Source organism: Lissotriton vulgaris, chromosome 5 (assembly GCF_964263255.1).
Source record: "Lissotriton vulgaris chromosome 5, aLisVul1.2, whole genome shotgun sequence".
Taxonomy (NCBI): Eukaryota; Metazoa; Chordata; class Amphibia; order Caudata; family Salamandridae; genus Lissotriton; species Lissotriton vulgaris.
Genome location: NC_141693.1, coordinates 1,465,002,754 through 1,465,027,686, shown reverse-complemented (window position 1 = coordinate 1,465,027,686; position 24,933 = coordinate 1,465,002,754). Strand labels below are relative to the sequence as shown.

The following is a 24,933-nucleotide window of genomic DNA, read 5'->3' as shown; positions in this document are numbered from 1 at the left end:
ACATGCACCTCGGAGCCAATCACTCTGTCCCAATGACATGCTCCACATAACCAATCACTCTAACCCAATGACATGCTCCTCAGAACCAATCACTCTGTCCCAATGAAATGCTCCTCAGAACCAAGCACTCTGTCCCAATGACATGCACCTCAGAGCCAATCACTCTGTGCCAATGATATGTTCCACACAACCAATCACCCTGTCCCAATGAAATGCTCCTCAGAACCAATCACTCTGTCCCAATGACATGCTCCTCAGAACCAATCACTCTGTCCCAATGACATGCACCTCAGAGCCAATCACTCTGTCCCAATGACATGCTCCACATAACCAATCACTCTAACCCAGTGACTTGCACCTCTGAGCCAATCAGAACTCTGTGCCAATGATATGCTCCTCAGGACCAATCACTTTGTCCCAGTAACATGCTCCACAGATCCAACCACCCTGTCCCAATGAAATGCTCCTCAGAACCAATCACTCTGTGCCAATGAAATGCTCCTCAGAACCAATCACACTCTGTCCCCGTGATCTGCTCACATTCTCAACTAACCGCGCTGGGCGGCAGGGTGAGCTGACCGAGGGGCACCGGACACAAGAGAAGCCGGAAACCTGTGAGTGCGGCTTTGTGGCATTTTTTTCTTTTTTAATTGGACACATGGGTTTGCATCCAGTGAATATTTTTGCCAAACTGTGCTGTCAAGTAATTAAGCTCCAGATTTATTCCAGACGTCCTGCAGAGGGTTTTACTCTTGTGTTGGGCTCACTTGCTGCAGTAAGGGACTGAGGCTGAACATTCCCCAGGGGTGATTTTAGCTCGCACTCTAGCACTGCCATATTATGTATAAAATACCTGGGGCCGGATTCCAGAAAGTGGCCCAGGGGCGCAATTAGCATGGGGCTTCCTCTCCTCCACCCCCCCCCCCCCCCCCCGCGGTGCTCTTTGGTATTGCTGAAGGGGCGCAGACACTTGTGCTGACCCTTCTGTAATACCGATAGCGCGGGAGCTACATGCGCGCGCACTATCTCAAGAGGGCCTTCCCTCGTTTGCCTGGGGCTGTGACCCCATGCAAATGAGGGAGTCTTTTTGCCTCCGCTCCCGCACCGTATTAAGAGCGTGAGCGTAAATGCAAAGACTGAAGGTGCGCTACAAAAAGGTGGCAGTCAGTGCGCCCCTCTGGAGGTTGAATGGGGGGACCGTGGATTCTCTCCCTACCCCCCAGATATCTCCTTGCAGGCTGGTGTAATCACTCATTACACCTGCCTGCAAAGAGATCTCTAACCCCTCCTCAAAGGGCTGGCGGATTGCTGTCTGCACAGTGAAACGCAAAGAGGCTACAAAGCTGCTGCTCCATATCTCATTTGAGTGGGCTGCCCCCAGCGCGGCACAAGTTCACGGCTGTCCATCAGCGCAGGACATTCTCTGTAATAGGGCACACCTATTTAAATGTGCTCCATGGCGCAAACAGGCAACGCAACGTGTGCCCTCTGGGTAAGAAAGGTCCGAGAGGGTTTCTGTCGTTCTGTCTCTTCTCACACGCCCCCATGGCCAAATAATATCAGAAAGGAGGACCATTGATATTTGCAATCCGCTCCTCCGTCCTGTAATAATAATAATAATAATAATAAGGGAATTTTATAGAGCGCCTGGTTACGCTCAAATGGCGTGTCCCCGCGCTAAAACAGAAGAACTCCTGCAAGCAAGCCGCAGAGTCATCTCAGTTTACCGTGTATAGAGGTGTGTTTTTAGCTTCTTCCTGAAGCCGGATTCAGACGGTTCTAGGCGAAGGTCCAGAGGTAAGGCATTCCAGCTTTTCGCCGCCAAGTAGCGAAAAGATCTACCTCCCATGCGAGGCTTTCTTGTCCTGGGGACCTTTACTAGGCCACCGTGGGAGGAGCGCAGAGCGCGCATAGGCTCGTACCTAGTAACCAGACTCTGAAGTGGTGCTGGTGCCTTCCCATTCCGGATTCGATGGCAGGTACAAAGGGCCTTAAACTCGACCCTGCTCTTTACTGGGAGCCAGTGAAGAGTCTGAAGGGCTGCTTTAGAGGCCGATCTTTAAGGAAACTTCAGAATGAGGTGAGCTGCCGCATTCTGCAATACCTGGAGGCGATTTATTACCTTACTGGTTGCTCCCAGGTACAGTAAGTTGCCGTAGTCCAGGCGTGATGTGACGAGGGCATGCACCAGCGTCCTACGGGCAGATGTGGGAAGGAGATCTAAAACCTTCCGCAGACTTTTTAGGACGCTGAAGCAGACACCCACCACACGGCCAACCTGAGGACCAAAGGACAGATCAGCATCAAGCCAGACTCCGAGGTTCCTAGCTTCCTGACAGGGAGTTGGAGCCTCGCCATGGCAAGAGGGCCACCACGCAGACGACCACACAGATGGGTTCCCTCCCACCACGAGCACCTCGGTCTTACAAGGATTAGTTACATCACCTCCTTTAGTAGAGTGCTTTGCATTGTGGTAGGTGTAATGCATGTATTTAGAACCCACCTATATGTGAAAACTCCCAAGCCTCAAAGGTGTAAGTTTTACATAAATGTATCCGAAGGCGATTTACTCCAATACATTGCAGGTGCAAATCTCTGACCATTTCCAAAGTGGGAAAGGGTCAGTTAGGAGCTTATGAATTCCCACCATATCCCAAGTTGGAGGGCAATATGTTGACAATTCACAAAGTTAGATTTTCCACCAAAAGATAGCTAGCATTTTCTACTGCATAATTGTCCGTCACAACTTTGTACATTTATGTAATGGGAAACCCTATACAAGGAATGTGGAGTGGGTGATCAACCATGATTTACCATGAGAGTTTGTCATTGCGCTCCAACTTGGGATTTGGTGGGAATTCATAAGCTCCTAACTGACAGAAGTATCCCCTATGGGGAATTTTTTAGACTTAGACGCAATTGTTCATTTGACTCTGATTTCAAAGAAGCTGTCAGTGAAAGTACTGACAGAGTTTTAGCGAGAGGCTATAAAAAGAGCCTTTTGGACAATGCACTCCGACGTGTTCAACAACTACCAAGGGAGTCCTTGTTCAACAAAAACAAAGAAAAAATCAACTCGGAGGAAGGGAGGTTTCGTCTTATAACCACATACTCATGTGACTCATACAAACTAAGACTTCTAATGAAGAAACACTGGCATGTCCTTAAGACAGACCACATCATTGGTAAGGATATTCCCAGTCACCCCAAATTACCTTCAAAAAAGCTAGATCCCTTCGTGACCAACTAGTAAATAGTCATCTTGATCCAGTAGTTAAGAAAACTGGGTCAATTAAGGAAGCTAAAGGGTTCTTCCCTTGTGGAAGATGCAAAGCCTGTGCATATAGCAAACTGGTATTGTCCTACGAAGTGAAGGGTTGCAAGGGTGGCAGAAGAATTAATAAGTTCATGTCCTGCCATACCAGCTATGCTGTATACTGCTTACGCTGTCCATGTAAACTCAGCTACATAGGGAGCACGATCAATCCAATCCTCGAGCATATGAGCGCGATTGCGAGTAAGGATTTCTCTTAAACAGTCGCTCGTCATTTTGCAATCAAACATAAAAGCGATAGGAATCAGCTTCAATATTTTTGTCTGGACCATGTCCCTGAAACTAGGGGAGGTGATAAATTATTGAAGCTTAGGAGACTGGAATCCCGATACATAGTAGACCTACAGTCTAAGGCCCCTGAAGGCCTTAATAGTAGTGAGGAAATGTCTATACATCTGGGTTAAATGAACACATTTTGAGTTAGGCAGTAAATGTATCTTTTGAAATTTGAGCGTGTATCTCTACAATATTTACGTAATGATCACTGTTCTGCTTTTCATATTCTGATGGTTTAAATCTGAATAATTTGCAAAGATATGCTATGAGATAAGCATTTATGTCAGTTTCATGGTTGAGCACAGCTTGATTGTTTTCATGTCTCTACCTTTGGGATGCGGGCTACTTTATTTACAAATGTTCACTCAGGTTCTGGACCATCTTTTGAAAATATTCCTGTGTAAATTTCAACTGCGATTTATAACTAACGTAGTGAGGATCACAGTTGCAACGTAGGGGACTTAGCAATCCTTGTTGGGTTGCAATAGCCGATCCACGGCTTGATTTCCAGTAGTAATGAGTCTTTTAACTGTAATCATGAATAATGAAATATCTCATTCTGGGCGAATGACTGTAACTCCTAAAAATATTTCTCATGGCGCCAAAGTAATGGTCAGTGCAATTTGTCCCCAAAACGCTGTTTTCTGTTTTCTATTGTGTAAACGTTGCACAGGAGTGAGTTTGCGACCCGGCTGGGTCGCGATTGCCGATCCACGGCTAGATATCGTGATACAGTGGTATACAACTAGGTATTCTGTTGTTGCCAGTAAATGTGTAAACTGTAAATATTCCACACTTACAAATGGCGCTTCCAACATGCAATGATGTATGGTTGTCCCTCGTTTGTGTTTGACTTTTGGTCCAGATACTTGTTTAAAAATGGCGCCACGCAGAGCGTGAATGGTGAATGTTTGACACTGAGGAAGGGAGTTTTCCCGAAACGCGTCTGTCTAGAAAATAAATACTCATCTGTGCTGAAATCCCAGGAGTGCTGCCTTTCTTTTCGTTGAAACTGAGAAGGAGTTGAGCCTTTATATATATATATATATATATATATATATATATATATATATATATATGTGTGTGTATATATATATATATACATAATTCAACACGTTTGCACATTTCAGCCGTTAATTTCTTCTGGCCTCCTCAGGACAAGGGTTAAAGCAATATCTAAAACATCAATAGAAACCTATAATTACAAATATATAAAAGACTATATACATCTCTATCTATCCCGTATACATCCACACAGTGCGCCAGGACAGTGATACTGATCACCCCAAGTATTGACCTACCATCACCAAGTGCAACTGAAGGACTGAGGTGCTAAGGTCATTGAAGTAACCCACTCTGTGTCTAAACAAGGTACTTCTCGGTTCCCACCATCACCAAGTGCGACTAAAGACCTGAGGTGCTTCGGTCATTGCAAAGACAACTGCGTAGAGTCTGAACAGGATACCTTCCGATTTCAGAGGCTCCCGGGTCTACTAATAAGACTCCCCGTGCTCTTAAACTCTGTCCATATCTTAGTGCTCCCCTCAATCCGGGCTGAACAGGAACCATTTAGCCCTACCAAAAAAAGAAGCAAAATCCTATTCTCTCAGTGAACTGAGGACGAAAGTAAATTTTGCATTTGATCTGAAGGCACTCTAATACAAACATAGCAGAGCCCGCAGACCCAATTACCAAGACAAGATTACATTCATTTAGAGGACTGTCACATCCCCAAACAACGCAGCACCAAAGCTATACCCCCGAGTCCCTTCCCACGACTTTCTCTTCCTTTATCCACTTGCACCCCCCCCCCCCCCCCCCCCTCGCCCTCTTGTCCTCTCTCGCGCGAGAGAAGAGTCCTCTCGTGCCCTCCCCCCCTCTCGCCCAATGAAGGTGGGAGGGAGGGCTTAAAGGGTGCCTGGGAGTGTCCGAGAGAGACCCTACCTGGCGCCTCTCGGATTTGTATAGTGTGCCGGCCTACCCCCTCTTTTCCTTTCAGGTGTTTGCTGGGAATCTTTCTACTCCAATGAGGCATTACTGAGTGTGAAGAGACTATAACTGTGAATGTACGCGACCTCTGACCTCCACTCCCAAAATTACGTGATGTGCAGTGCTCTTGCAGCTGAAGACACTTCCCCTTTTGCCTGCGCTGTGATCTTACCACCTTGTTATGGAATGGGGTAGTGATGTCACTATTGCCCCTCCCCCCTTCCTTATTGGTGTGTTGGCGTCCCAGATAAGTGTAATGGTTTGTTTGGGCTTCTGTCCAGTGTGACCTCTGCTTTCAAGCTAACCTCACTGGTGTGACCTCTGCTTTTTAGTGCCTTCACTTTAGTGTGGTCCTCATGTCCTCAAGATACTCTATGAGTAGCGGTTGCAGGTGGATTTGTTCTTTGGGTGTTACACTGTCTTTGTTTTTTTCTTTCCCAGGTCAGAGGTCCGAATGCTCCCTTGCCAGGTAAGCAACGATGCCTTCATTTCAAAACAACCTAGATGTATACTGCTTCTGTCTGTACCTGTTTTACTTCTGCCCACCATCCTGCCCCTCTCCACCCACAACTGGCCACTCCTCGTGTTCTCTACAAACCTCACACAGCACTCTTCCCCCAGTGAATCATTTGTTTAAAAGAAAAGGAAAAAAAAGTGCTAGTCCCCAAATCTATGTTCAGAAGCCTGGCGCCAAATACGTCGTACTGAGCCCACCTCATGCCTCTAATCCACTACACTATAGCCTTTATTCTCACCCTTGAAGGTTCCTTCTTTCTCCCTTTGTGACTTTTTTCCACCTTTCTCTTCCTCCTCCTTCTTTCTCTTTTGTGTGTTTTTCTCCCTCTTGCTCTCAGGAAATGTCCGATCAGGACAATCAAGTGGTGGTCCCCAAAAATGAATGCTAGTGATCCCCACTGGCAACCACCATCTCAAATTAAGCACTGTCATTTCCTCTCGAGAGTTAATCCCCAATCTTGATGCTTGGTGATTGCTCTCACCTGTTTTGTCTGCATTCACGTCTGTATTGTGTACATCTGCCTGTCGCTTTGTAGCTAGGTTCATGCTTTGGAAGTCACATACTTTAGAGATGGCACGGCTGCCTTCTGTGCTGTACCTATTCTGTATGCGAGGGAAGCTTGCACTACTGCGGTCCATGCTGTGCCTATTTTGTCTGTCCAGGGGACGCTCCTTCTCTTTGCTATTGACACACGTGACCTCTGTTATAGCAGCACCCTTAAGTAAATAGACTTATTATAAAGATAAGAGGGAGCTGCTTCCTTCCATGTTGCCTTTGTAGTTAAAGAAACAACTGCCTTTGTGCATTACTTTGTGTAACATTCTTTTTTTTTATATCCTTGCTATGTCTTCGGAATCTTCTGGATTCACCACCAATAGCAGGAGAAGTTCGACTGTGAGGAAGCAGGTGAGGACTCATGGGCCTACACATAACCAAGATGGGTTTGTCTGTTTTTGGTGCTTTATATGAATACATTTTTTTTCTCAGATGAGTTATTAATGTACCAGTACTACGAAGAATGAGTGCCCTTATAAGTTACACTGCCCAACCCCCACCAGCTCTCTCACAATAATCGGACATCAAGCACAGGGGTTTAGTTTTGGGGGGAGGGGTGTAAGAGTGTCCCGCCTGCCCCAATAACTATATTCTCTAATAAATAGATGGGTACCTGTACTTTCAGTCTGGTAAGGTGAGGCGTCTCTCGGGTTTCACCTGCGATTTGCAAACATACACACACACACACACACACACACACCCCTTAAACACACACCCCCGTACACGCACACACACGCACACACACACACCCTACACACAGACCTATTATCATGAGGACCAGCCATTGCCTGTAATGAAGTGTGTATTTACTATTCTAACCCCAAGCACGCTTTGATAGTAGGGAAGGTTACAAAGCGGACCAAGGCAAATATAACTGCACTTTTCGTTTTTTGATACACTCGCTCTAAAGTACCTAAACACACTATAGGACCGGTCCTCCTAATGCACCGGTCCACACATATAGTGTTTGTCTGGTTCTGACTAGGTTAACGCACGATATGAGGACCAAAGCCAGCCCCCACAGCGTGGGTTATATATGGGCACACACACACTTGTCTCTGTTTTTAAGGTTTTAACATTTTTTAGGTGTTGCACAAAATGATGAGCTTCATGTACCCCTAACAATCTGCACTCCTCTCCCTTTCCAGTGCATCTTAAGACCCCCCATCATGCCGTGCTTCTCATATAATATATTTTGTCCATGATATGCCAGCATTATTGTTGGAAGATCTAAAGCTCCCCCCATCTTACTGACCAAGTTTCAGCCCTGATCAAGGCTTTTCTTTAGGTCTCCTATCTTTACTTTTTCCAGTTGCCCTCAGCGGTTCAAACAGAATATAGTGTAAGGAAATGCCTGAACACTAATTTCTTTGCACCCAAGGAACACCTTTGAGGTATTTTGGATTGTGCTATCCCAGTATTATCCACCATTTGACTTCACTGAATAGTCCCCTTTCTCCACCTTCTTATTGTTTAGGCTTGGCTTATAGTGGTCTATAATCGATTCCCCAGGGGGGTGCCCAATTACCTCCTTTTGTAGCCAGTGCCCACTGCCTTTTTCTCTACCCCCTATTTTCTTCGTTGGTTTATCAACCGCTTTACTCCCACTTTACCACAACTATTCCAGACTCCAGCAAGACACAAACTCTCAACAGGTCTCAGTAGTCTGAATGCTGCACACCCACCCACCTACCCAACCAGCAGAGTATGTGGTGAACCACATTACATTTAGACATTCTTTATAACAAGTTTTTTTATACACACACACACACAGTTCCTCTTATGGAGGTCTATAGTGGTTTTCCACTGTGGGCTCAGTGGACCACCCCCTATTGATAAAGAAAATGGGCTATACCACTAACTCTAATAGACTGCCATCAGGCATTCAGTCGCTCCCCATAGCTAAGGGGGGTTACTCCAGGACATCGTTTTAGGGGCAATTTGTGTAGCCCTGCCATTGGTAGCCTGAGCCTAGGTCTCCCCTTACAGCTTCAAAATGTGACCCCTCATTAGTCTGAGTTACAAATGTAATCAAGTGAGAAATAAAACGGCAAACTAAGTAAATAGCAATTTCAGCCCACTCCAACAACCAGCTTCAAACTTTAACCTGTCAATCAATCAATCATTTGTAAAGCGCACTACATAACCGCGAGGGTCTCAAGGCACTGGGAGGGGCGCTACTGATCGAACAGCCAGGTCTTGAGTATCCTCTTGAAGGTCAGCAGGTCTTGGGTTTGTAGTAGGCTCAGTGGGAGGTTGTTCAATGTCTTGTTGGCGAGGTGGGAGAAGGATCTCCCACCGGTGGTTGTTCTTCGAATGCGTGTGGCGGTGGCGAGTGAGAGGTCGGTGAAGCGTAGCTGGCGGTTGGGGATGTAGAAGGAGATTACTATACAACAACAAAAGAGTGACTAATGGTACAAAAAAGTAAATAAAATAGTAGAATTTGCAAACAACTTCAAACTAAGACAATCTAACATAAACCCCAGAAAGGTGTGATTAGGTGAAAAAACCTTAGTTTTTTAAATGAACCCTCACTCACCAATCTAGTTGATGACATACTTCATCATTGGGTTCCCACTGGGGAGACCGAATGCTACAACGCCTGAATTACAGCGGAGCTGGTTTTTTGTGTTGGACTTGTGAGGTGGTGCCCAAAATAAAGTGAGAGGTGGTTTAAAATATGGCGAGCTGTTCCCTGTACTGACTTTAATAACGGGACAGCCAGCAATCATTAAAAATGAGTGAACGGACACTTGGTGGTTTGTAAACTTGAACCACTGTATCCTAAAAAAGTGTAGCGGTCAACATGTTTCTGCTATTTAATGCCAATTTAGCTCAGCAATCGTCAGGACCAAAATAAATCCCCCGGTGGTATACGCACGCTAAGGCGTACCCTATCTGTGGAGATTTGTGTGAATGGGATAAAAACTCACGATGTAGAAGGAGAGACCGTCCAGCTTCCATCTCCATTAAAAGAACAACCCCTTCATAGTGGGGTTGCACTGCTCTCTGTGCACCCTGGTGTGTCATATTGTTCAGAACGATAGGCGAGCCCAGGGCATTGCATAGCTCTGTTCTCCTGGGCTCATTGATTCGCCCTAATGTGGTTAGTTTCTTCCAGATGGTTACTTAGGAGTGATTTTTGCACTTTGAATGTCTCGCTCTGTTTTTAGAGTTGGTTTTAATACAAACTGCTGCAGTATGAGATAGTCAAGAATGTGTGTGGAACATGCCATGACCTCACGTTCGAGCAACCCCGTACACAACTAAAAGTTCCAGCTCTCGCCCTGTTGTCAAATACTTATTGTTCACAGTGCAATGCATAAACTGGGCCTTGGGTCAGGTCCTTGCTCACAGTTGGATAGCTTTATTGCATCTCAGTTTAACGCTTTTGAATCAGTTGTTTCCCTACCCTTTTGTTTTCGTGCTCCTGAAGCACTGCTTCTATACCATCCTTTTATTTGGATGAGTTTATACTCCCACTGCTGACCTCAATACATTGTTTTGTTTGCCTTTTTGTTCTCCATGCGATTGCTCATCTTTCCTTGCTCTAGCCCAGTCTGATGATTGCCACCCCCACTGCATCCGTCGCACCGCTGCTCAATGATTTTTTTTTGTTTAACTTTTTATAAGTTTTTTACATCACTTTTGCGAAGGACCAGCAGCTTTGCACTGTTGCCAGACCATTTCCTTCCGTGCTTGTCTGTTTCTATCCTTTATTTTTATTTTATTTAACTTTTGATGCTGGGGGCTCGCATGTGTTTTTTTTTATTGCAATGTGTAGAAAACAAGGACCCCTTGATAAGGATATAGTTCCTGGGACAGGGCAAACAATATATGGCAAATAAACAACCCAGGTAACCCACAAGTACTGGCAAAGTTAAAAAAATAATAAGACAATAATAAGTAATAATAAGGCACTAGAGTAACATAGAGAATTCAATTTAATAAATTTGATTAAAGTATCATGCAAAATTTCATTGATGTAATGAATTAAAAACACACAATAAAAATATTTCTTTCAATAAATATATCATTAGTATATGTAGTATATATTGATAATGTTTCCAATGATATAGAAGGGAGATGGTTTCCGTCTACGCGTTTCGACACGTTGAAATGTGTCTTCCTCAGGACACAACCATCATGTTTCTAAAATGAGATAAACAATATTATAAAACATTCATCTATGTTGAGCAGTGCTATTGTGTAGCACTGCTCAACATAGATGAATGTTTTATATTATTGTTTGGAAACATTATCAATATATACTACATATACTAATGATATATTTATTGAAAGAAATATTTTTATTGTGTTTTTAATTCATTACATCAATGAACTTTTTCATGATACTTTTATCAAATGTATTAAATTGAATTCTCTGTTACTCTAGTGCCTTATTACTTATTATTGTCTTATTATTTTTTGAACTTTTCCAGTACTTGTGGGATGCCTGGGTTGTTTATTTGCCATATATTTTTTTTATTGCATGCCATTTCAGCAAGTATTTATTTACCATTCTAAAAAATCTCTGCCATATTGTAATGGTACATTAAGAATCCAGTACGAAAAAAAAAATTGCAAGATGGCTGTCGTTATTTAGCACACATCTGCACGCTCCAGCACCAGTCTTGGAATGGTTTTTGTTGTGCTTTAGAGAGAGAAAAAAATCCAAGTTGACATCTGTGTGCGGACGTGTTTTCGAGTAATCTTTTACTTCTGTTCTTGCATTCGAAAGGCAGGACCTGTTGGCCTTTTCAATGAATGTTATTGGGGGCTCTTTCTCCCTACTAAGGAGCAGTCTCCACTGCACCGCCCACAGGCATGTGTACAATTAACACCTTCGCTGCGGCGGCTATTGCGCCGCAGCGTTAAGGGGGCGGGGGGGGCCGTGCGGCGCGCACATGCTGGTGACGGAACTGCTCCGTCACCAGCCACGGTTGAGCTGTGCTCCTGACGGAGTGGTTCCGTCATGGCCCGCTCAATGGAACGCCCAGCGCAGGCGCGGCGAGCGGGCCATGACGGAACCGCTCCGTCATCAGCACAGCACGACCGCGGCTGATGACGGAGCGGTTCCGTCATCAGCATGGAAAGAGTTAAGGTTTGACCCCACATCCACCAGCGAGCGTGACGCCTTCCCTCTTAGCGGCAGCCATCTTGTGGTGATTCACCTGAGCTGTTAAACAAACAAATGTAAACCTGGCAGTATTTACACTGCCAGGACAATTGAACGTTGAAATCACCAGATACTTACGCCGAGTTGACCAAGACTCCTACACGTCAACATTTTAAGACCAGAAAGTGGGAGATTTTGTGTGTGTGTGTGGGGGGGGAAATCTGAAGACTGTCCCCCCCCCCCCCATTGATCTTTATGGAAACGGAGGCTATTTCAGCCATGAGACAGCTAAAAGTAAGCACATGTTGGCTTACGAAATCGGGAATGTCCCGCGTGAATCGGGTCCATTGGTATGTATGAAGACTGGCTTTGGATTGGTAGTTGTTACCATTCCTTGCGTGGCTCCCTTTTTGTGCGCCTTGATTGCGGTTTGATCTCGAGGAGGGAGCGAGAGCGCGGCTTTCCTCACTCCCTCGGTCTGGCCAAGCTGAGGCACGCGCTGTGCACCCCAGTCGGGAATGAGACACAGATGCGGGCGATTCACGGAGGCGCTGGGTAGACCCGGCCTCTTTGATTAAATGTCACGCTCGGGCAGCAGCGGGAGAAGTGTTGGTCTTGGGCCGCTGCCGGAGCCCAAATGATGCTGCTTGGCCGGCAGCAGCCACGATTCCAAGCCCCGCCCCTTGCTGCGGCTCTCTCGCCGCTGCACTCGCAGGCCGCATTATACATTACTGTCTGAATTGGTGATGCAAATTACTCCTCATTTTATCCAAAAGATGAAGTGCCCCTTCTCATCTGAGTCAGACCTCTATCGGAGATAATAGAATAAGTTAAAACGAGTCATTGAAAAACGTGGGAATCGGTAAAAAAAATCTGGCAATGAAGGTTTGCCAGAATTTTCAATTTATCCAGAGAGGGGTCAGTTTAATCCAGACTCTGGTGTGTCCGATCAAAGGGACTGTTTAAATGTTTAAGGCAGGAGTGCGCTCCTCGACTGAGGTCATCGCAGGAGACCTCGGCATCTTAAAGTAGAGATTTCAGGCATATTTTAGTGCAGAATGGAGGAACAGCTGCTCAGTTTTAAGCAGTGAACGCATTTATTCCACCCCGTCCTTTCTGTGTGCACTGGGACACCTACTGAAGTGTGAGTCCTTTGGAGTGACGAACTTAAACTTCAGGATGCTTTCTGGTGCAACACCTGTAAAGTTGCTGACAAGTGGCTGCTAGAGAGATCTGTGAGCAACCTGCAGGCGTTTCAACCCTCTGAGGCCAATACAATTCGTTTGGTTATAACATTACATATTTAACCATTTAAAAAACAAAAACGATGTTGTACGTGCTATGAAATGTATTGTATATAACACAAGGTAACGGGTTTTCATATAGTTAAAAGTAGTCTGGGCTACTAGAACTATGCAACAGCAGTGACTAAGTTATGTGCCAAATCAACCTTACACCATAGTACATAGTGTGGCCTCAACACGTGTAAATATAATCAGGGCCATTAGAATTAGGAAGCGATAGAAGAGATCAAATTAAGCTGCAGAGTTTACTGTATTGGGCGCAAAGGAGATGGACATTATGTTTTAAGGAAAGGCAAATAATAATGGCTTAGGTGATAAAAGGCAATTTATGCATCGCGTTCTCTGGCATCATTTAGCTAATTTGATGTTTTATACATTAGGACGGGAGTGCAGTAGCAAATACAAAGATTTCTTATGAAATAAGACCGAACAATTTAAGCAGAACCTGTTTAAGGTGTAGTTCACCCACAAAAATTGATCCGCAGTACTGCAATTGTATTTAGCCCTTGTCCCAGTAAAATAGTTCAAGTAAAATATACAGTGCTGCACAGTTTTCTGCATATTATAGTTCCATTTTAAAACTGCTGCTCAAATTGAAGTGTATGTACCCCGAATAAATACTACAGTGCCTTGTGAAGCACCTTCCAGCCCTGCAGAAGTATGTATTATTCTGAGTATATTTTTCATGTAGGTGTCTCAGTATGAGGCACTTAAAAATTCATGGTTGCCATTAACACGTGGTGCGGTATATTTTGATTACCCCTTTGACATTAGTTGTTTTGAGAAAAAAGCCTGTAATGTGTAAATTAATTTGCGTAAGTAGTGAAATAAATAGTAAAAAAAAGTATGCCATGTTTTGGTTTATGACTAGTGACGACTGCTGTGTAGACTGCTCAGACCGTATTGTGACAGATGTAGAGCTGCTGGTATAATTTTGTGTGGAAGATAAGTGTTTGGTCATTTGTCACACATTCCGAATACCTTCCATCTTCGAACTGATCTGTGTCATAACGTTTAAAGAACTTCGAGTACAGAGTATAAAAGCTGCTCAGTGGTTAAAAAAGGCTCTATCTTTTGAGCGTTGCAATCTTCCATTGATTATGGTGTACACACTGAAGTTCACACAGGAGTGGCATTCGAAGAATGGTCATTCATACCACCATCCATATTAGGTGGTCTCGGGGTCTACAGTGGAGCAACATAGGAGTGGGAATTGTACGAACCACCATGGTCCCTGTTATTTCCACCAGAACGATCATCCCGATTGACCATATCTAGTCTCCCCTGCTCTCCTTCATTAGCATGGGCCCAGATTAGAGGGTTGGCTGGGTCACTTCACTGCCCGTGGTCATACCTGGCCACCCAACATAGCCGTCCAGTCTCATTTAAACGCTCCTTCAATGCAATCAATTTATGGTGGTGGCTTTATACAACTTAAGGTATGATAATCATGTACCTTGTGCATCCAGGTAGCTGTTCCTCTATAGCCCCCGCGTGGGCTCTATATACTGCTCTCTTGTTGGTTTAATCATGCCCTGAAAGGGCTGGTCCTCTTCACTCCAGAGTTCACTTCAGATGGCACAGCCTTGATAGCATCCGTCCCCCGTGGATTGCGTCTTTTTGGCAATCTGTTATTCCAGTGCTGAGGCACTGGAAGGTCTGTCAGAACACCTCCGCCCTGCCTCCTGAGTCACCCCTGTCCACCCACTGAATACAACACACAATTCTGGTACAAAGTTTTGTTGACATGCAGCACCCCTGCTTCTCTTGCTCTTAGCCCTCGCAGTTCGGTCAGAGAATCTCAACCCATACCTGTAATATCGAGAATGTTCATGGCTCTTCTTGTATCCTCTGTACATAGGTGACAGATGACTCCATGTCACCAGGGTCCCAGTGCTCCAATCCAATACCAATCTAGTCCGTTTCTCGTTCACGCTAAAATCCCTGCAGTGGCTTGGGAGGAAGGGGAGTGTCTCAGAAAACAAGCGTTCTTCTTTTTTTTTTTTTTTTTAAAACCCTCCGAGGTTGTAAGCCTGTTTAACTCCTAAAGCAGTCCTTCATATAATAGCCCTTTCCACCTGCAACATGTTGACCCATCGAATAAAAAGTATTCTAATGTATGATTGTCGTAGTCTGCTTATTTTCACAGTTGCTGCCCTGTATTTAATAGCCAATAATGAAGTATATCTGTACGGTTATTCAAAAGGGTAAATGCCAGTTATTCTGCTAGGGGGTCACCTCGACGGGAAGGTCTGTAATTTGGTCGGTCTGTGGGTCGCTCTTTCCCTTCAAGTCATCGATTGGCTGTGGTTTCATATTAGCTATGTTGTCGAATGCCACAGGGGGTGTTTCAGGACAGTCGCAAGACTGTACTGTTCCACGTTGGCTTCCTTAAAGGGAATAAACCAACTCATAAGATGTCTCCTTTAAGAAGCCGCCCTGGGTCCCAGGCGATACGGGAGTCTATGGGTCTATGGATCACCTTCTGTAAGAGAGCTAAAGCTTGCGCCAAGTACTTGGAGACAGACGCAGATCACCTGTGCCCATGACGGTCTTACTGTGAGTGAGCATTGGTTTATATCAATCTTGGCTGTGGAAAATGGAGGCTGATCACGAAGACGGTGCGGTCTGTATTCAAGATGCTGTGCAACACTCAAAGCCTTCTTCATATGGCTTGGCCAAGATAACCATTGTTTAAAGCCAATGTCGTGTAATTGGCGCCAGCACACTTTAGGTCTTCAGTTTCATAAACATACATGGAATGAACATAGCGCTAATGTATGTGCAAGGAGCGTAAAGAATTGAATTTTAGAGCATTTTAACCATGCCCAAGAGAGGCCGTGCATGTGTTAGCGTGCTTTTCTTTCCATACACTCGTGTTAGTGTAGTGATTTTGTATGCGTGAGCGTGTATATGTAAGCATGTGTGAAATATTGTGCCCTGAATGTATATTCTGAATATTGCAAGTTGTGCAGACCATTGAAATTTTGATTTCATGTATTTTTAGATGAGGATAATTATTTGTATGATTTACAATGCTGTTACAATAGGACATAATCCATAAAATCGTTACTTGTAGAAATAAAACCAATCGCCCTTATCTGTCCCCCACACAGGATTCTGGTCAAGCTATTCCATTGGTGGTGGAGAGCTGCATCCGCTTCATCAGCAGGCATGGTAGGTTGGCACGCTGGCGGGAATCCCATCAAAGGAAGGACAGTTTCTGATGTGTGCATTGCTCTAGTAGCCACAAATGGCCCATTACGAACCTGAGTGCGCCATTGGTGTGAATTGGGCTGAAAGTGCTTGGCAGACACTTCATTACATGGGTTCTGGTTTGCCCACTGCTACGGTTTTCCAAATGGATGTCCTTCCCACAATCTAGCATACGATCCATTTCCCAAACTACGATCTAGTAATGTGTTTCCAAACTTGCACGTGATATGTACATCTCAGATTTGCATTCACTAACCAGATATTCATATCCACCAACCAGATTTTCATATCCACCCCTTCAGTATACGTCTTAAACTCAAACCGAACAGTTTTCCTAAGTTACACCTGCTAATTTCTTTTGCCCGAATTTATACCTGCAACAGTCTTTCCATCTCCTGCGTCATTACAAATCTCACCTCGATTTTCAGTTCTACTTGCTGCCCCAGAATTTTACCTGGTGTTTCTGTGCTCCTGGGGATTTAAAACTTAACGTTGGACCAGGTTTTGTTGTCTGTTCTTGAAAGATGTAATGGCTAGAAGGTGTTCTTGAGCCGCTGGGTAACTTGATAACAAGCATTAATGAACTGACAAGATCCTATAACCTGCTGTTTTGTCTACCCAGGGATGCAGCACGAAGGGATATTCCGGGTGTCTGGATCTCAGGTGGAGGTGAATGACATCAAAAACGCATTCGAGAGAGGTGAGAGGCGGCTGTTGCACACAGTTTAATAACCACGCATGCAGTGATGAAAACTGGTACTATGTTCACACGATATCTGAACACTGTAACCAATGAATGCATTATAATGTGAATTATCTGTGTCCTCATGTTCCGCACATCCATGTACATGTGCGTTCTGATCTCTTGAGTGAAGTATTTCAAATCCCACGAGCATTCTTGGATTCGCTTTTCCATCCCCAGCCGGTGTTTAAAGCTCCAATTTGTGGATGGAGCGGGTACATGTGCTGGATCCAGTGAAATGTTGGTGCTCTCCCATGGCTGGCATGCCTGCTGAATTAGACCCGAATGAGCAGGCCGGTCTCCATTCATTTCTTTGGTTTTCTAGGCATGTCCGGCAGGCCTGGTGGATCAAACACCTCTGAAAAGTGCAGAGGCCTGTAGACCGCGATGGATGAAGAGTAGACCGACTTTCCTAACGTCCTGGGAAGGTTAATGCCTGCTTTTGAGGGTTCCAGCCAAGTATTATAACATGACATTATAGCCCCATTGCTTGTTTAGTGACTCTAGGCTTCCACCGATGTAGATATGGTTGATGACCACTGTCCCTGAAAGTCAAATAATGCTTCTCTATGTAGCCGTCTAAAGATCCTCCCTCCACCTCCGCAGCGACCTCCACTTGATAAATCATCTTAATGGTCAGTAATGCGAAGGATCTGAGAGAAGAGGCCCACGGCGAGACTGGTGTTATGTAGCTGCAGGATCACAGGGATTGGTGTTATGGACAGCACTGGGCGCAAAGCATACAGCATACAGCTCTAGCTCTTTTTTGAGGTTCACCAAAAGGGTCGGGGTGCTAGTGCCATTGTGAGTGGAGGAAATTATCACTACAGAGTGCTAAAATTATCACAACAGGTGGATAGCGTGTACAAATGTGACCATTTCACAGTTCATCTGGCATAGTTTCAGCTCACTCGTTTGAGTACAAAAATATATTTTGTATGCTGTGAAATCTTCTCTTGTGCTGCCTCGCATAGTCCTCCGTAGCATCTTGCTTCCTTTTTTAGAAGTTTGCAGCGCTTCGAATTTCTCCTCCATGTTCAGCTGGACCTTTTGCTTAATGAGCGGTTTTGCTGATATCCAGGTTCAAAGCTCAAAAAGCTTATGCCTAGATAGAATTCCTCCATTCATGTCACACACACAGTCTTGTGATCTAAGACGATCTATAGCCATGTCTTCTTTCAAACCCAGGCAACAAATGTGCGATGAAGCACACATTTCAAGCATCCTGGGGTTCCCATGGAGTCAATCAATCAATCATAACACTTGTATAGCGCGCTACTCACCCGGAAGGGTCTCAAGGCGCTTGGGGGAAGGGGGCCGCTACTGCTCGAACAGCCAGGTCTTGAGTTGTCTCCTGAAGGCGAGGTGGTCGTGGGTCAGCCGAAGGTGGATGGGGAGGGAGTTCCATGTCTTGGCCGCCAGGTAGGAGAAGGATCTGCCTCCGGCGGTGGCTCTTCGGATGCGTGGTACGACGGCGAGGGCGAGGCTAGCGGACCGTAGCTGGCGGGTGGGCGTGTGAAAGGTCAGGCGGTCGTTGAGGTACTTGGGGCCCAGGTTGTGGAGAGACTTGTGTGCGTGGGTGAGGAGCCTGAACGTGATCCTCTTGTTGACGGGGAGCCAGTGCAGGTTCCTCAGGTGGCCGGAGATGTGGCTGCGTCGAGGGATGTCCAGGATGAGTCGGGCGGAGGCGTTCTGGATGCGTTGTAGTCTTTTCTGTAGTTTGGCTGTGGTTCCGGCGTAGAGGGTGTTTCCGTAGTCCAGCCGGCTGGTGACGAGGGCCTGGGTGACCGTCTTCCTGGTTTCGATCGGGATCCATCGGAAGATCTTGCGGAGCATGCGGAGGGTGTGAAAGCATGAAGAGGAGACGGCATTGACTTGTCTGGTCATCGAGAGGGAGGAGTCCAGGATGAAGCCCAGGTTGCGTGCATGGTCTGTCTGATTGGGGGCGGTGCCCAGGGCTGGGGGCCACCAGGAGTCGTCCCAGGCGGAGTGTGATGGTCCAAGGATGAGGACTTCCGTCTTGTCTGAGTTCAGTTTCAAGCGGCTGTTCTTGGTCCACTCGGCGACGTCTTGCATCCCTTCGTGGAGGCTGGTTCTGGCGATGTCGGGGTCTCTGGTGAGGGAGAGGATCAGCTGGGTGTCGTCAGCGTAGGAGATGATGTTGAGGTTGTGTTGGCGTGCGATGGCTGCGAGAGGTCTCATGTAGACGTTGAAGAGGGTGGGGCTGAGTGATGATCCTTGCGGGACGCCGCAGATGACTTCGGTGGCCTCGGAACGAAACGGGGGGGAGGCGGACTCTCTGTGTTCTTCCAGCAAAGAACGAGATGATCCACTTCAATGCCTTTTCTTGGATGCCGGTGTTGCTGAGGTGTTGGACTAGGGTGCGGTGGCAGACAGTGTCGAACGCGGCGGAGAGGTCCAGGAGGATGAGTGCCGCTGTTTCCCCGTTGTCGAGAAGGGCTCGGATGTCGTCGGTGGCTGCGATGAGGGCGGTCTCGGTGCTGTGGTTGGGTCTGAAGCCGGACTGCGAGGGGTCGAGGGATCCATTCGTCTCGAGGAAGGCGGCAAGCTGTCTGTTGGCGATCTTCTCGATGACTTTGGCAGGAAAAGCGAGGAGCGAGATGGGGCGGAAGTGTTTGAGGTCGGTGGGGTCCGCTGTAGGTTTCTTCAGTAGGACGCTGAGCTCGGCATGCTTCCAGCTCTCCGGGATGGTGGCGGTGTCGAAGGAGGTGTTGATGACATCTCGGAGTTGTGGTGCGATGGTGGAGTCGGCCTTGTTGAAGACGTGGTGGGGTCAGTCGGAGATCCGGAGTGGATGGTGTTCATCGTGCGGGCTGTGTCTTCGGTGGTCACTGCGGTCCAGGTGCGGAGGGTGGCGGTGGGGTGCGTTGGTTCGACGGTTGGGTGCGAGGATGGTGCGCCGAAGCTGTTGTGGATGTCGGCAATCTAGCGGTGGAAGAACGAGGCGAGGGAGTCGCAGAGATCTTGTGAAGGGGAGATGTCGTTGTTGCCGGTGCTGGCGTTGGAGAACTCCTTGACGATGCTGAAGAGTTCCTTGCTGTCGTGGGCGTTGTTGTCCACTCTCACATTGAGTCTCACATTGCTGCAAATCATAAGTAGTAGAGGATCCTTGAGGCCATTCTAATATTATCCCTGAGTTTGGCAGCTGGTTGTAATAGCTTTAATCTAATCTTCTAAAAATACTTAGGAGAGGGAAACATTTATATAGAGAGTTATTTGTTTTATATAAACAAGTTACAATTGCCCTGAGATGTAAACCAAATCTATTTTCTTTTGCGTAATCAATCAAACACCTAAAATTCTTCAGCTTGGAAACCTAAAAATAGGACTGAGAATCCAGAAGGATCAGTGCTGCTGCGTCACCTTTGTCTAGCTGACCGCGCAGGCATTATGTAACGCAGAGATGGGCTTAGGGAAATGCCTCCTTTCCCAGTAGAGCGAATCAACTTTTCCCAAGAGAGCCTTTTCCTTTAGCAAACCACCCAAAGCTGTTAAGTTTACCATGGACACAAGCCATTTATATCAACGCTTAAGAGTAGGGTTGAATAGAAATGTGTATTTAGGCAGAGTCAACAGAATTAAGAGCATTTATTTTCAACTTGCTTTGTAATCCTTTACATATTCCTAGAACAGTTTTGCTCAAATGATTTGTTACTGTGATACCAAAGTACCTGACATCTGAGCGAATTTGTTCATTCTCACATTCAGCATTCCAGACTATGGTTTTTGATTTTTGTCTATTAACCATGTATCCTGAGAGAAAATGAATTCATCAATTGTGGCCTTCTTACAAGTGTAATCCTTAATTGAAAGGGAGTTATTCTCCAAGCTTGTCTAAGAAGTTGTGAAAGGGGATCAATAAACGTATACAAAAAAATCCAGGGAGGTACGTAACATCTTGTGTTGTCCTTTGATGCCACTGAAGATGTAATAGTCCCAGTTGAGCATAGAAAGGGGCCTATACGATTCGGAACTCCTGGTATCCTGTATCAGGTTAGAAGATCAATGAGATGACTGCCTTGTTCCGAGTCAAAACTAGTGTTAGCCCGACTCCAATGCCATTATAGAGATGTGTAGATAATGGGCGAATAATTTCCAGCAACCTTTTGTAACAATCGGCAGAAATTCCATCAGGACCTGCAGCTTTTCACGATTTAAGACACAATGCTACCTTTCTAATCTCTTCTTGGAGAACAGGTAATTTCAAGTTTTTTTATGCTAATTTGATGTAGCTATTGGTAATTGTAATGTACTTAACCATCCTTTTAATAGTGGAGTCCGGAGTAATATTTTCTATGTGTAGATGTTTAACAATATACATTTATGGTAATCCAATATCAGGGAGTCACCAGATTTCTCATAATTGCGAATTGTAGTTTCTTTTTCTATCCATTCTTACTTTCCATGTCAACAACGCAACACTAGTCTTTCATTATTCGAAATGTTGGTGGCAACTCAGTTCCCATGTTTGACCCTGGATGTCTGATCTGTATTTATAATCGGTTTTCACCTTCTTTAATTTCACCATAAACATCTGTCTGTCTTCACTGTTTAAAGTGTTGTCTATTAAGCTGCCAGATGTTTGTTGAAGACAGTTCTCCAGCACTAATTTGCCTTGGATAGAAACCGTTGTTAAACACACCTCAAAAGAGCCTTAAATGGCTCCAGGAGTACCTTGTGTGGCAGAACCAATATTAGACCTGAGGAATTCCTCAGACATTCATCTAATCTTGGACAGCACTTTGGGGATTAACAGAAGGTTCCTGTCAATGTCAATCCATTGCATTTTAGAGGAAACCCTACTATTAAACTGACCCTAGAGTGATCTGAAATATGTGCAGGCAGGTGAAGGATATCAGCAGTGGTCTGTGCAAAGGATCTATTGGTTGACAAAATACCTAGCATTTATTAGTGACCATATTTCTTATAGTGGAATGATAACCTCTGCTGTTCCTGCCATCTTTCTCCAAATAGGGCATAATCTAGATCTTGAATGGTCTCTGTAAATGTTTGACATGCGTAATAGTTGGATGTGATGTACATTATGCAAAACGTCAACCCGCAGCTCTCATTGTACATCAAACTAAATGGTCTACTTCAACCATCGCAATCCGGATTCTGGTCTAGTCACAGTAATCAATCATCCCTTTTCAGCATTACAGAATTACTTTTGGATCTTAGTGCCGTTTTCAACACTGTGAACCACTCCACTCTGCTGTCCAGACTGGGTGATCTGTGCTGGGCACAGCTCTGGAGTGGCTGAGCTTTTTTTTGTGTGTAAACATCGCACCTTTCAGGTGCGTTCACATCATCATAGGTCTAAATCAAACCACTTAGTTCCTGGGGGTCCACAGGGTTCTACCTTGAACCCTCTTTTCTTCAACAATTGAAACAAGAGCTCCGAGAGCATGCAAACCTGAGTCCAAAATAAAGTCATCCAACAGTCGTCATGTTTCTCAAATCTTGTCTTCAATCAGTAACACTTCTCGCACCAGCCAACACACGTTTCGTCACCCTACGACTTCCTCAGGGCTGTAGTTATCAAGAATCTTCACTCTGTGATGTACGTTTCACTGTGAAAAAGCCATATAATGTGTAATGCAGTATATTCAAAATTGCACCTCCCTAGTGTGGGCCGGCGTGGACATATCGTCTGCCCGGCGAGTAGGTCCACCTACTCTCCGGGCAGAGGATATGCCAGTGTTGGCCCACACTCTGGAGGCGCGATTACTACATCCCTGAGGAAGTCGTAGGGTGGCTTTACCCAAAGACAAAACACTTGTTAGCTGGTGCAAGAAGTATTAATGATTAAAGAAAAGATTTGAGGAACATGACGACTGTCGGATGACTTTCTTTTGGACTCTAATTCGCATGTGCTTGGAGCTCATGTTTCATTTGTTGTCTAAATTGGGGATGCAGATTGACATCCCTCCTCTTTGAGCGCTGCATTGATTGTTTTCAATTGAACCAAGTTGGATACTGTGTTTTTGTGCGCCTGACTTCCCTTATTAACCCACATTACCTCTTCTCTTAATCCTCTATGTGAAACCATTAGCTGAGATTGTAAATTCCCATGGGCTGACATTGTTTTCATACGCAGATGATACCCACATTATGGTATCCTCATCCCAGGATAACCACAAGGCAGAATCTCTTAACTCCTGTCTTTCCCAAGTTTCATCTTCGAGAAATATGAAGTCAGTAAAATTGAATGGGGACAAAACTGAGGTTCTGCTGGATAGCAACCAACCTGACGAATGGGCCCGTATCAGTGGTCAGCTCTACTGGGTATCACTCTCTCACTGGTTCATATGGTAAATAATTTGGGGGTATGACCTGATGGCAAGTTGTGTTTGAGCCACCAAATCAACAAAGTAGCTGCTACTTGTTTTGGCTTCCTTGAGTGGTTAAGGAAAATCTTGATGTGCCTGCCGGATCCTGCACTAAGAACTGTAGTACAGGCTCTGGTATTGTCCAAACTGGACTACCGCAATTTCCTATACTTGGGTGCTGCAAATTCACCGCTTAAATGGCTTCATACCATACAAAATGCGGCAGCATGGCTCCTCCTTCATTCACCCAGGTTCAACTTATCACACACACTTCACTGGCTGCCTTCCGGATCCTGCTCTAAGAACTGTAGTAAAGGCTCAGGTACTGTCCAGACTGGACCGCCACAAATTTCCTATACTTGGGTGCTGCAAATTCACTGCTTAAATGGCTTCATTCCGTACACAATGCGGCAGCACGGCTCCTCCTTCATCCACCCAGGTTCACCTCATCACACACTCTTCACTGGCTGCCATTTGAGAGTCGGGTTCAATTCAAAGCCTTATGCTACATACATGAGAATCTTTCCAACACAAGACCCAAGTACCTTAGACCTTTGGTGTCCTGGTGTACACCTAAATGCTCGCTCTGTTCTAGCTATCGGGAGCTGGCTGTGGTTCCGAAAATCAAGAGAGCCCGCTAAGGCGGTCGTGCATTTGCATATGGGGAACCAAAATTGTAGAGCACCTTTTTGCAATAACTGTTGAGCCTGCGAACCACTTACAGCTTTCCGAAAATAGCCCAAACATGGATGTTTCTGCTTCTTTAATAGTCACTTTCGGCTTCGGTAATACTGGTTGGTTTAGGGAGGAGGCCAACGCTGAGAAACCTTTTTAGGTAGCCATGCACTCTACAAATCATGCAAATAAATAAATAAACCTGTGTGTATTAAAATCGCCACCTTTTTTAAAGAGTTGGAGATAGTCTAATAAATTAGCAATAAATTTAGAGAGGGGAGCGGGATCATCTATATTGGGGCCTTAGAAGGTGATGACCGATTACGTAGTAGACTAGTAGACCAATAATTTATTTTAGCTATTACCCACGTTCCAAAATAGTCTGTGTAATAATCACGTATGTTCAACTCCACCTTGTTCTTGAACACAATACCTACTCCTTTGATAGGCGCGTGAGTAGAGCTAAGTTGACTAGACTTTAAGTGGCGCAAGGACTCTGGCTTAGTGAGATGCATTTCTTGCAATAACATTACCTATCATTTTCTGTTTGAGCAGAACGCTCGCCAAGCGCGCTTTCACTCTCACAGCTTATATTCTACCTAACAAAAGGTTCTGGTGAAGAAAGGATCAACAGTTAAACACTAAACATTAGGAATAGACACTAAATGAAAAGAGAAGAGAGAAGAAGAAGCCTATATACACGGTAACAAATTTTTTAAAAAACAGTTATAATTGTATACACATGTCATAAAAAAAGTACAAAAAGGACAGTAACGCTCAAAAAAGAGTTGGCAAAACAAAAACATATACTCCACATGCCAAACTAGTGGCTAACAGACAGACATTATCATTA

General features: G+C 45.2%; 1 protein-coding gene across 2 annotated transcripts in view; it reads left to right on the top strand.

Annotated features, from left to right (window-relative positions):
• SRGAP2 (SLIT-ROBO Rho GTPase activating protein 2) overlaps window positions 1-24,933 on the top strand; it is a 539,260-nt gene that overhangs the window by 391,358 nt on the left and 122,969 nt on the right. For both annotated transcript variants that reach the window (XM_086923416.1, XM_086923417.1), the window contains 4 exons: window positions 6,041-6,068; window positions 6,995-7,022; window positions 16,211-16,271; window positions 16,933-17,010. In XM_086923416.1, the coding sequence (XP_086779542.1) occupies window positions 6,041-6,068; window positions 6,995-7,022; window positions 16,211-16,271; window positions 16,933-17,010 (195 nt within the window). The remainder of the gene's footprint in view (window positions 1-6,040; window positions 6,069-6,994; window positions 7,023-16,210; window positions 16,272-16,932; window positions 17,011-24,933) is intronic.